At 49.0% G+C, this 12,728-nt stretch overlaps 1 protein-coding gene across 1 annotated transcript; it reads right to left on the bottom strand.

Moving 5' to 3' along the window:
* Positions 1–654: 654 nt before the first annotated feature.
* Positions 655–1,567, bottom strand: PtA15_5A773 (uncharacterized protein; the record flags this gene model as incomplete). The annotated part of the gene is made up of 2 exons (XM_053169570.1): positions 655–1,409; positions 1,474–1,567. 2 exons carry the CDS (start codon positions 1,565–1,567, stop codon positions 655–657), a joined length of 849 nt encoding a protein of 282 aa, XP_053020754.1.
* Between the last annotated feature and the right edge of the window lie 11,161 nt (positions 1,568–12,728).

Genomic DNA, 12,728 nt, shown 5'->3' with positions numbered 1-12,728 from the left:
GCTGCAGGAAGGATGTACGGGCCCTACACTCACAAGCAGGTGTCTAGAGTTTTTCCATTCTTTCGTTCCAGCCCTCTAGGAGCGGTGGTGAACCAAGGGGATGTTGAATTTTGCAAATTGTTTTTTACATTGCTTACTCAATGCAAAAGTGGAACAATGCAAAATTATACACTCAGCCTCAAATATATAATTTTGCACCCACCACATTATAATCACCACTCTGCAAAATCATGCGGTGCCAAAAAATCAGGGTAAAACTCCCATTGAGTCATGGAAACCTGAGTTTTGCACATTACCACGCGCATGGTCACCTCAATGCAAAATATGTACAATGTAAAATTACATACATTATAGCTAAAAAACTAATTTACAAAGAAAAAAGCACACAACATCCAGGCAATGCAAAAATAACAATGTAGAAGTAGATATGCCGAAGCGCACAGAGCAATTTTGCAACGTAAAATGCGCCGCAAAAGGAAAGAAAAAAGGTTGTAGGACAAATAATCAGAAAGAAACGGTGCCATTCAGAGGGAGACCATTGCTGCCAAAGCAAAACGTCTGTAGGACAAATAAACATAAACAGAAAGAAACGTTGAGGCAGACCATTGCTGCCGAAACAACCAAACAGCACAAAAACTGTAAAAAAAAGAACACCTAGCAAGCGGGCCGAACGCCCTTGGCGCGGGCGGATTTACGATTTGGATTTGCCTTACTTTTGCGCTCTTGAACAGCCAAATCAACCACCTTGGATGCTGGTTCGGGGGAGGCGGCCAATACTTCCGCCTCTTCACTTCCTTCATCTTTCTCCCGGACTGAGCGCCAATAATTTGCCGCAATACGATTCCAATCGTTGTCATTCAAGGGAGCAGGCTGAAACGTCTTGGACGTGTAACGCGCGGAATTCTTCCTCGGCCTACCACGCTTTCCAGGAGGTTTCTTCTCCGAGGCTGGCCTTGAAGACGCAGTTTCCGAAACCTGAGTCCAGTTTGTTCCTGGGGCTGGCCTTGAAGCTTCGCTTTTTGCGGCCTGGGCAAGATTTGAAGCAGCTCGCGTTATTTGCTCCGCTGAGACACGCACAGGTTTTATGCGAGACTTGACTGCGGGGAATGTAGCCGGTAATTTCAAGATAGCATCGTCAGCATCGTCCTGCGAGCGTGGCTGATTGTCCTGCGACATTGGCTGCTTGGGGCGCTTGATTCGTTTACTTTGTGGCTTGGCTGCAGCGGCCCGGTTGAGCTCTCGGGGTGGCTTGACTGCAGGAAATGTCGCAGCAGGGGCGGTGGCGGAGTCATTGATCGCTGGGTTGGCCTCTTCTTGAAGGCTACTACGTCGACCGTTCTTGCCAACGCGAATCTTGATCTTCAAGCCGGGCCAATCGGTCTCTGGAACCTGTGAAATGTCCTCAGTTTCTAAATTTCAAAGCAAATCAGAGATAGATTAAACATGAGGGCGCTGGATGGATGATTTCCTTACCAGCTAGAGCATCTCGGCCATCGACTTCAGTAAATGTTACCGTTGGAGTGACATCGTGGGCGGTTTTTCTCCCGTCATTCTGAGGAATCGGCATTGGCGAGTGATAGGATGATTCAATGATGGCACCCATCCCAATGAAAGGGATACGTGATTCCGATTGGACTCGAGGGTTATCGCGTTTCAAGTTATGGATACCAAGATTCACAAAATTGGTTTCTTCGGTGTTCCATTTGCAAGAATAGATGAGCCAACTGGTGTGCGGCTGAGCCCCACCAATACTACCTGGGACTCCATCAACCATAGTAGCGATTCCTTTGTTCCGGAGGTTGTCGTGCTTCCATACCGCTGTGATACCGTTGACATTTCGCAAGACTTTCCCCGAGTAGTGAGCTCCATCCCAAAATCCCCGAGAGATAAGGGTGTAATCTACGCCAAGCATGGTTATCTTGAAAGGCCAGTCAATTTTGGCTAGAAAATCCTGTTGCTCCGACCTCTCGATTTCTGCCAAGCCAACGTGAAAGTAAAGATGTACAGGCGCATTCCCCTGCACAAATGCAAGTCTTGACTTTTCGGATAAAGGTGGGCAGGGCTCTTTTGGAGGGGCTCGTTTGCTGGATTTCTTGCGAGGAGCAGTAGTGGTGTTATTGTTGTTGTTATGTTGACACTGCAGACCCGAAACTCCAATGAGGCCATCAGCTGTCCACTTCTGTAGAAGCTCGGCCAAGTTCTTGCAACTGATTTCATTTGATACAAACATTGACCTCCTAATCTTCACAACAAATGACTCAAGGATTGATCGAGGATGAGCAATTGGTGTCCCATCAGTATGGATGGCGCAGGTCAATTCGCGATGTACCACGGTTGAGAAAAGCTTTGGTAACACTTTCAAAGAGTTTGTCTTGGGGTCTAAAAGTATTTCGATAAAAAAATCGAGTGATGCAAACGCGCCGCAAACAAAGGACTGGGGGTGGAGTGCCTGTGCAGCATCAAAGATAGTGTTGGACCCCCGAGTGAGTATCGAGCGAATTGCGGAGCTCTGTGTAAGCTCCCAAGTTGCCCGAGAGTTGAAATGATTTAAGAGCAAGAAGAATAAGTCGTTCTTCCTTCCGGTCGGTTCCATCGTCCAAACCGGGCTGAAGACGGCATATAGAGATTCCAAAGCTGCAACAAGCCAGCATCGATTCTTCTTCCGGAGGTCAGCTGAGTCACCATATGATACAAATGTGTGCAACGGGTGCCGATCAACGTTTCGTGAGTTTGGAGGACGACCCAGCTTGACCCGCTTGTGATCTCGGTTCTTTTCATCCAAGAGTTCGGCGGTTGTATCAGGAGGCCGACCGTCATTGATGTCATTCTTCCTACGCTTTGTTGGTTTGGACCACCCGAGAGATTGAGAAACTTCGATCTGTTTTTTCAACTGGGTTCCATACTCAATCGGATTGCCCCGCATGACGTGTTGGTAGTCTCGCTCCAAAGCTTTGACGAACGCATACAGCTCTCCCATCCCAAGCATGACAGGCTTCTTGCCAGCGCTATCAAAAGTAGCATTACAAAATTATTCATTTATGTAGAATAGAATTGTTCTGAAAAAGGGAATGTTGCTTACCTGAACATATAGTAAACCCTATGCATACTTTCTTGAGCATTGGTTGAGGAAGGAAGAGAAGCGTCGGCGGCCGGGTTGTCCTTGAGCATTTTCCTTTCGCTAGGGAATAAGATGGCCTCAATGTCTGCCACGGTCCACCAGTCGAGCCACCTCCTGATTTTAGGAAAACGACGTCGTAGTTCGTCAACCTTTTCGAGATGAGACGTGCCCCCATCTTTAATTGGAAGCAACAAGCCCATAGACATGGACTTGAATAAAGACTGCACAAGGGTTTTTTAGGGGAAATTCAATTGGAAGTGTGAAAGATTGGTGGAATCCTACTTACTTCCTCTTCAGCCATTATGACTGCACGATTGCGAGCGACCCGGGTGATAGATTGTCAGAAGTGCTCCTTGCAACCCTTGAGCTTCCCAATTGCCTTGTCTTCTGTACCTCCAAAATTGCTTGTGTATGCGGCCGCAAATCCCTTCTTTTGAGCTAGTGAGAAGTCCACAATACTTATTTCAAGATTTTCGCGTTCGTGCGGGAGGATGCCGGGTACGAAGAATTGTTGGAATAGGACTGAGAAGTGGATAGTGTAGTAGCTTTCAGCTAGGCCTAGGATCCAACTCAGCTGAACTGGTATCCATCATTGAATGGCTTCGCAATACATCGATGTTGTGAGCAAGTATCCAAATTCGAAAAACTTGTACGTAACATCGGAAATTAGGCCGCCAGAATAAAGCTTGTTTCCGGCCTCCGATCGATTGAGAAGCCGCTCTGACATCCATTGGGTTTGGAACGTGAAGTGTTCTTGCCCCTTCCGAAACCCACATGAAATCATTTCCATCCCCCTCCTGAATTGGTTTCGGAATGAATAACAACGTTAATTCAAAATGAACAGGTGAGTCAGTCGTTGTAACTACATATAATCAAAATACTCAACTTGTTCCATTCGAGCATTTCGTGGATGAACCTGTCACCCACGCCACCGCCATTCTTGTCTGGTGCAAGGTTCAGTTCTCGGAGGATCGTCCGTCGGAGATGGCGCAGTCGATCCGAATTCCCGAAAGACTCATGAATGTCTAAAACACTATCAATCGGCTCTTGTGGATTGCCTGTGTTGCCAACCTAGTGTGGGAGTGAGTTCGTCAGAGTGAGTAAAGCAGACGGAGACGGGAAGAAGGAAAAGAAATGGAATTACCTTTAGCTTTAAGGCCCCTGCTGTTGGGTTCTTCTTGACTCGCGCGGCCAGCTCTTCCATTGCTAACGGGGGTGGTTTCTTTGCTGTGGGCCATGGATGGTTGTGTAAACCATGGTGTCGGAGGAGAGCCCAGCCGCTAGTGTGTAAATCAAACCGGATGGAGGTGTCTTCACAGGCCTGCCAGTAAAGCTTTCCTTTGCACTTGCCGGCCTTCCCTGGGCAAGGAGGATTCCTGCGTAAACACATAAAGGCAACCAGGTAAGTTCTTGGGTGGATGATTGGTTGGTTGGAGAAACTCACTTCTCAATCAGCTCTTCGATCTTTCCGGCGCCGGTGGGAGGTGACCCCGTGTAGTCACAATTCTCCTGATCGCAGAGTATGACTCCAAGGCAGGTGACCCGGACAAGACGCCATTGATTGTTTGTGTTCTTGCTGGAATTGATCCGCTGGGTAAAACCGACCGATCCAAAATTACAAATCTCCGCCCCGGGCTTGAGTACAAAAGTTGTATTTCGGTTTGGGTAGATGGGGTACCCCTGGCTGTCCAGAATGCAGCCGTGATTGATGAAAGTCTTGTGGTCGTTGCTCATTCCCCAAGGCAGCTGCCAGTTTGATGCTGGCGATCCCGGTGGCGAGTTGGGTTTGTCTGGGGGTTTTCTCAATTTGGGGGAAGCGCCATTGGTGGACGGCGGTTGGGAGCCCGGCACGGCTGGCTGTTCAGCTTGCTTATTCCTGGGTATTGAGACGTTTGGGATTCCGGGTATGGATGCAGTGCGCTTCAAAGGTTTAACGGATGGAGTGGACTTGGTTCGCGCCATTTGGGAACTGGAAGTAGGGATTGGATTTGAGTTAGAGAGTCAGTTGAAATGATTGCTATTAGGAAGAAGGGAAAATTGGTTGAAACGGCGAAAGGGTGGAACAGTTGATCAGAAGGGGGCAGTGACATTACCTTTGAAGGGAAGTCTTGATACTCCGAAACAGCCTGCGGGGGGCGGGATATCCATATTGGTAATGTTGATGACCACGGTTAACCTTGACTCACCAAGGATACACGGTGATGATCTCATCTGAGTGCTCATTAGAGCATCCGCATCGGTTGCGGATTAAGGGAGGATTAGCGTAACTAATCCTCCTCGGCAACCGCATCGGGTCCGATTTAATCGGACTAAACTCCTCCCGGGAGTACAATTTGGAGTAAGCGGGAGTAAAGTTACTCCTCGCTAATCCTGGGAGTAAGCGCTGCATGCAGACACTCCTCCCCACCCAAAAGTATGCACCAAACACAGCTTACATAAGCTGTAGGTGCATACCACATACTTACACAGCTTTTTATCCCGCACCGATGCGGCTGCCGGCCGGGATTAGCGCTAATCCGGGAGTAAGCAGATCTGTTACTCCTTGAGTTACACCCGCACCAATGCGGATGCTCTTAAGGTGCAAACTTAGATGTTTGGGGCCTGGTCGGTATTTTTGCACCCGGTGCAGCAGGGTGTGTAATGGGTGTGAGTGTAAAATTACCAATGCACACCCCCTCAGATTGTCTTTTGCACGCAAATATTTGCACTCCAAGGTTTGCATCGACTGGTTTTGCCAATGGTCAATGCAAATTTACTCCAATAGGGGGGTTTGAGTATTTTTGCATTGGGTGGGTTTTACACCAAGGTGTCGGTGCAAAACACACTTTGTAATTTTCACCCACCCCGTGAACCAAGGTCAGACCCCGACATCCCTTCCGTTAACTCCTTTGTCGACAAGCTCGACTTCACGACAACTTGGGACGACTTCAAAGTCGTTGCCGCATTCTTCAGAACGCGCGACAAACCCTGCCAGCTTGCCTTGTTTGACTGGGAGAAAGCGTATCGCCAGATTCCCACGGCCCCGGAACAATGGCCATATCTGTTTACGCTCACCTTTGACAACAAACTGCTGCTAGATACTTGGATAGCCTTTGGCAGTGTAGCCGGTTGCGGTTCCTCCGGCCGGCCAGCAGACGCCTGGAAATTAATTATGCTACATGAATTTAACTTAACCACCATCTTCCGTTGGGTGGACGACAACCTGTTTGTGAAGGAAATTGACTCACAGGTAGATATGGACGAAGTGGCAGACAGGTCCGCAGTTCTGGGGGTACTGACAAACAAAACTAAGTACTCCCCCTTCGGAGACGAACAGAAGTTCTTGGGCTTTATCTGGAACGGTTGTGAAATGACCGTCCGACTATTGCAGGAGAAGGTTGAACGGCGCCTCGATCAACTAGGCTCCCTCCTGATCCCAGGGAAGGTTTTCACCTTCGATGAAGTAGAAGTAATGGCAGGCAGGTTGGGTCACGTGGCTTGCCTGTTCCCCCAGCTCCAATGTTACATCAATGGGTTCTACCGCTGGATGAATAGTTGGATTTTCCGCCACCACCCGCGTCAACCCCCGATTTACGTGTTGGACGACGTTGAGCGATGGATCCATACGTTGACGACCCAGAAGCTTACTCGACTAGTGGCTTGTCCGCACCCAGTCGATATAGGATGGGTCGGTGACGCCTCCACCTCTTTCGGCATTGGCGTGATAGTTTGCGGACGCTGGGCCCAATTTCGCGTCAGATCAGGCTGGAACTCTGACCCCGACCACCCTCGCGACATCTCTTGGCTTGAGACTGTCGCGGTTCGACTAGGCTTGCTGATCCTGCTGTCACTGGGAGGACATCAAGGTAAGGTTTTTTGGGTGGGAACGGACAATACGTCTACGGAATCAGTAATTGGGAGACAAAGGTCTGGCAAAGTAGCGGTTAACAAGGAATGGAAAGTCATCCAAGACCTCCTAAAGTGGACATCAAGGCACGATGGATCACTTCCGCTAGCAACCGGGCTGACGCACTCTCCCGGGGAGACTGCTCCAGACTCCAAGAGAGTAGCAGGATTCGTTTAGATTTGCCGTTGGACCTGTGTAGCTTGCTCTCTCCCGTCGCCTGACACATCGTGTAGCCCTGATATCCACGTTTTTCTTTAAATAGTGGTTGTCGGTTGTGGGATTACTGGCTCTGAAACCCCCATTGAATCCCCTCCGTTCCAATTTTTCTTGTCAGATACTAGCCCGCTCCTTGCCCTCTTCCAAGATCATCTGAAATGCCAGTCCAATACCACCTACCGAGCATTGCAGCGTTTCTCTCAGATGGACACACCATCTTGGTGCCCACAATGGTAGACACTAGAAAAAACGCGGCGTGTTACGCCGCGCAATTGGGAAATTGAAATATGATTTGCAAAGGAGTACAGAGCGGCGCGCCGGCGTTCCATGCTAAAGGAATGAGCTGTGAGGGGCCAGATTTTGCCCGCAATTTGGGGTGGGCGTAGCTGATGTTTCCTTCCAACATTTAACACCTTGCCTGTTTTTTTTTTTTAAAAAAAACCCTAAGCCAAACCCTAACTCCTAACTCCTCTTTCATGATTTTGTGGTTTGTTTGCTTCCTCTGCAACCCAATCTCTTGTGTGTCCGCCCGAGCAACCATGCCCGGAATTGGATAAGCTTTTGCTGGTATCCGGCTTGTGAATGCATTGTGTATTCAGACATCTGGGATTAATTACAGGAACAGAATGCGCGCATACATAAAAACTCTACATACAAATTAATCAGTGTCTGTGGGAGTAGACCTAGTCATCTATGTATTTGGAGCACTTTCTGAGTACGTCCAAATGAACAATGTTGGTAGTGGTTGTGGCCAATGGGTCAGTTACAATCCCCACAGATAGACCCGCAATAATGCCACGTAGAGTCGGCCGTGGCTGAATACGGGCCTTGGAAGGTAGACCACAACCTGCGCAAGTGATTGGACCTGCAAATTGTTGATTGTCAGTGCAAACACCATTGCCACCGGGAACTGATACCTACTGAAGGAGACCCCATGTGCAGTGTTTGCCTGGTGGATGAGTTTAATTGAGAACATGTGCAGAACTTCTTCTGGAACCGCATCCTCTTCCCCAACCCCGTCCAGTTCTGTAGCCATAGTGTCAATCGACTGGAAATGTACAAAGGTCCCAGGCAGACGTCAGGCACAAACGTCATTAATCTCTTGAATGTCCCGGTTAAGAGGCGTCAAGATCAGGCGGAAGCCGTAATACTCAATGTTTGTGTCGTGATCCCGGGAGTGTGGAACATGAAGCCCAGGGTAGACAGTTGTTATGCTGTGATTTGAGACAACTGCTTCTCAGGGGTTCGCAAATACACTGCCAAAGTCGATGGTCACAGGAGCAGAGTATTTGGTCTGAGCGCTCCCATTGCCAACGGTTAGCAGCCACCGGAAAAAGGCCAGATTCAGTTCTGTTGACCCAGGCTCCGGACCATTTCTCAACCTCAGGTTGTCCATCAAAGAGAATTTGGAGACAACGGCCCAGAGAGAGGAGCTGATAATACAGGCGCCTTCCTGGTCAAATATGGTGCTGTTCCGGACGACCGGAAGTGTCTGCCTGAAATCTCCACCAAACAGTATCAACTTGCCCCCGAATGGTCGGTTGTCAGGTCTTGCATAAGGTCTCGAAGTGAGCGGTCAACCGCTTCGACTGTGTGCCGGTGCTGCATTGATATTTCATCCGCAGCTTGGTTGTTTCGGGGGTGAGATGAAGTTGGTTGAGTAAATGATCTGATGCAGAGATTTCACCTACTGACATTACCGCTGATCTCTGGTTGCGGGGTGGGAAGTCCGCGGGAGGAACTGCGACGATTGTGCGAGGGCGTAGCGGCTCTGGTGAGGAATAGCGTGTTGCTAGCCTAAGTCATGCGCCGGCAGTCAATATCTGGGTTGATTTGTTTGGTTTGCGGACCCAGGTCATGTTTGCATCTATGGGCTCATCTCAATGATCATGATTTGCATCTCCGAGGCTAATCTCAAAAATGAAATTGATCGCAGGTTTGGGCCGCGTAGCCGACTTCCCTTGTGTTAATTTTCTTGCCGCTGCCTGGGTCCAAGGATTTTCATAAATGGTCCCGTGTTCCCGCTGTTGATTGCTCCCCAGGGTTCCATGGCTGGAGCACATCAGCGTAAGCCATGGCCCTCAGATATCTAGCTAAGCGCATCGGCGCGGAGGCTGACTTGAAATGAAAACAAACTAGGGGAAAACGCGGCGCAAACGCCGCGCGATCAGTGATAGGAAAAGGGGTGAGGGTATGGATGAGAGCAACTGGGGTCAATTTGGCTCCAGGTCTTGGGCCCCCAAAGAAATAAATCATATAACATAGCATTGAAGGCCCATATTGTATATGCATGTGCAAAGAATCCTGATCTCTGGTTCACTCAAGCTTGTGCTACGTGAGTTGTGCGCCTCCTGATCACATCAAGGTTGAAAACATTGATTTTGGAATTGGGCTGTGTTGGCTGTGTGACAATCCCTATTGAGAGAGCCATGATGGATGTTACCTGGGAGAGGGCAACGTACAGTTGGCCATGGCTGAAAACAGAGTATGGGAGGTACACCATGACCTTTGCGCAAGTGATTGGCCCTGGGACTTGTTGATTGTGAGCGCAAATGCTATTGCAACCAGGAATTGGAACCAACTGAACAATACACCATTAGAGGCATTAGCTTTGTGGATAAGTTTGATCTTGGGGATGGTGCACATAGAGCTGACATGCAATCTGGTAAGTATGCTGCACTTGAACCCACCGGGGGCAATCTCATCTATCAATAGTCTGGTCCCGCTCCCAGGTCAAGGTTGTGGAGCAGGATTATGAGTATGGCAAACTTGATTTGGAGGGTTGATTCTGGCAGGCCGCGGATCAAGAACATACACCAGGAAAAATTAATGATCACTTGTCTGCAGGTGACACAGCAAAGTGCAAAGGGGCCTTTTTACTATTTCATGTCACTTGTAGGCAAGTGATCATTGTTTTTTCCTGGTGATGTGGGGGACTTCTTCTGTCACTGCTTCCTCTTCATTGATCCCATTCATATTGGTGGCCATGGCGTCAATTGTGAGGAATTCAACAAATCTCCCGGGCAGGCACCGGGAACAAACATCATTGATGGTTGAGCAACACCAAAATCACACGTGAGCCATAGTATTTGATGTTGGTGGCTCAATCTCAGGAGTGCAGAGGTGAACTTGGGTACACGGTGGTTATAAAATGATTGGGAACAGCTGTCTCAGTCAGGCTTGCATATACGTCTCCAAAGTCAAGTGTCTGGGGGGTATGATATTTGTGCTGCCCAGTACTGTTTCCAATTGTCAGTAGCCAGCGGTAGAATGAAGCATTCAGCTCTGTCAGTGCAGAGTCTGAACCACCACTCAGCCTCAAGTTCTTGGTCAAGGAGAACTTGATAACATGGGCCCATAGAGATGAGGTGATCATGAAGGCTGCCTCCAGGTCAAAGATAGTCCCGTTGCGCACAACCAAGAGTGTCTGTTGGAAATCCCCCCCTCCCAAATATGACTAACTTGCCACCAAAAGGTTGGCCGTCTTGCATAAGATCTTGAAGAAAGCGGTCTGCAACCACCTCAACAGCATGTCATGTTGCATTGAAACCTTGTCTCATATGATCACACCTGCCTCTTTCAATACCTCAGCGCATTGAGACCAAAGGGCAAACATGAAGGTGCTGGTTGAGTGGATTTCTATTGGAAATTTGAGCCGGGAGTGGGCAGTGGCACCATTGACTGACATTAGGGAAGCAGCATCTGAGGATGAAACCACTACTGCGGGGATGTGCATGGCTTTCAGGGAATGGATAACAGTATTCATTGTGTAGGTTTTGCCACACCCACCGGGCTCATCCACATATAGCATGCTGGCAGCATTTGCTTCCGCCAAATGCACAGCTAAGTCAACAATGATCCATTTTTTATGGTTCAGGGTTTGTCACATTTTTTGGAATAGGTCTGCACACTCCCCTTACTGGAGATCTTCTTCATGCATAGTGTTTTCAATAATTGCCCCTCCCCAGAAGCGGGGGTATGGAGTCCAACCGGCAAGAGTTTTTCCACTCTTCTGAGGCTTCCTTGCCAGTAGGTAGTAGCAGAGCAAGATGTGAAGTTGATCTGAGGGGTTTTTGACCTGGTAGACCGTTTGGAGTTGGTGCAGCAGGTCATCCAAGAGCACAACAGCAATGTGGTTGAACAATTCTTGAGGGTTTGAGAGTGGGCTGTGGATAAGTAGGATGCAGAAAAAATGATGTAGGGCTTTGCCCATCTGCCAGCCTGCGGTTTTGTGCCAGCATTGGCAGCAATGCAAGTCTGAGGACCTCTGCTGTTTTCCAGTAAGTGTCATAGGTCGCTCTGTTGATTGTTTTCATGTCTGTGAAGCTAGTGATACCTTGTCAGTGTAACAGTAGCAGACAAAGGTAATATTTCTGGCCTTTATTGACAGTGGGAAAATATACCGGGCTCATCATTTTTGTGTGTCTTTTCCTTGCTTCAAACCTGTTGATACCTTTGACGTGAAATGTTGCAGGACCTTGTGATGGATTCCCCTGCTTGCCCGGAAGGCTTCCTCTTGGTCATAAAAATTACACCTGCTTGCCAAGGTCTGGGAATCATCTTGGGCAAGCGGGTACATGTACATATTACTTGGGGATTGTTCCGCTGGCGCATGATTCCAAGGAAGATTGCTCCAAGCAGTTAAAAATGGTAACTGCTTTCTGGGGGGGCTTTCCAAACGGGTACACCTTTGTACTTGGCGGGATGGATTTTGTTCCATTCCCCCCATGACTTGTACCTGCTTGTTGAGGAAGATTTCTCAGCAAGCAGGTGCAAGGTCCTCGGACATGAGGAATCCTCCCGGGCGAGTGGGGATCCGCTTGCCGGGGATGATTCCAACAGAGATTCCTCCCCAGCAAGCAGTGAAAAGACCCGCTCGCCGGAGCAGCCTCCTCCTCGGCGATGTTCTCGCCGTTGAGGACACCTTTCCACAGAGCAGCTACCCAGCACCTGCTTGCCAAGCAGGATTTTATTTGCTAAGCTGTTGTATGCACCAGCACGCCAGTGAAGAATGGTGTCTTTAATGTATGGGCTCATCCTGGCTCTCTGGCTAGGGACAGTTGAAACTACGTGGTGTCAGACGCTTCGTGAATGATATTCCGCATAAGGTGGTGCATGTGTTTCCTTTGGGGAAAAGCGCCGGGCTGGGATTGGCAGCCCGTGACTAAGTGCGAGCAAATGAGCGGACTCGCGGTCACTACCCAGATTGGAAGTCTTGGGGCTGATCGTGGCATGACTTCATCGGAGATGACCCCATGTTACAATTCTGTGGGAGGACCGGGATACAGTAGCTGCGAGGACTTTCTGATTAGCTTAAATAGGGCTCTTCTTTTCACCACAAAATGCCCCTGGTCTGCTAAGGCTGCAGCGCATCAGCGTAAGCCTTCCTAGCCATCAAAATTTGTTTGTGCGCATTGGCGTCTGAACCCAGAGCATCAGCTCAGCCCCAAACTTCTTCGAGCACCAGCCCTCGAGGGGCCGAGCATCAGCTCTACCCCGCCCCGCGGT

This window comes from Puccinia triticina, chromosome 5A (assembly GCF_026914185.1).
Source record: "Puccinia triticina chromosome 5A, complete sequence".
Lineage (NCBI taxonomy): Eukaryota > Fungi > Basidiomycota > Pucciniomycetes > Pucciniales > Pucciniaceae > Puccinia > Puccinia triticina.
Note: the sequence above shows the minus strand (reverse complement) of the source record. Positions and strands in the feature narration are given on the sequence as shown.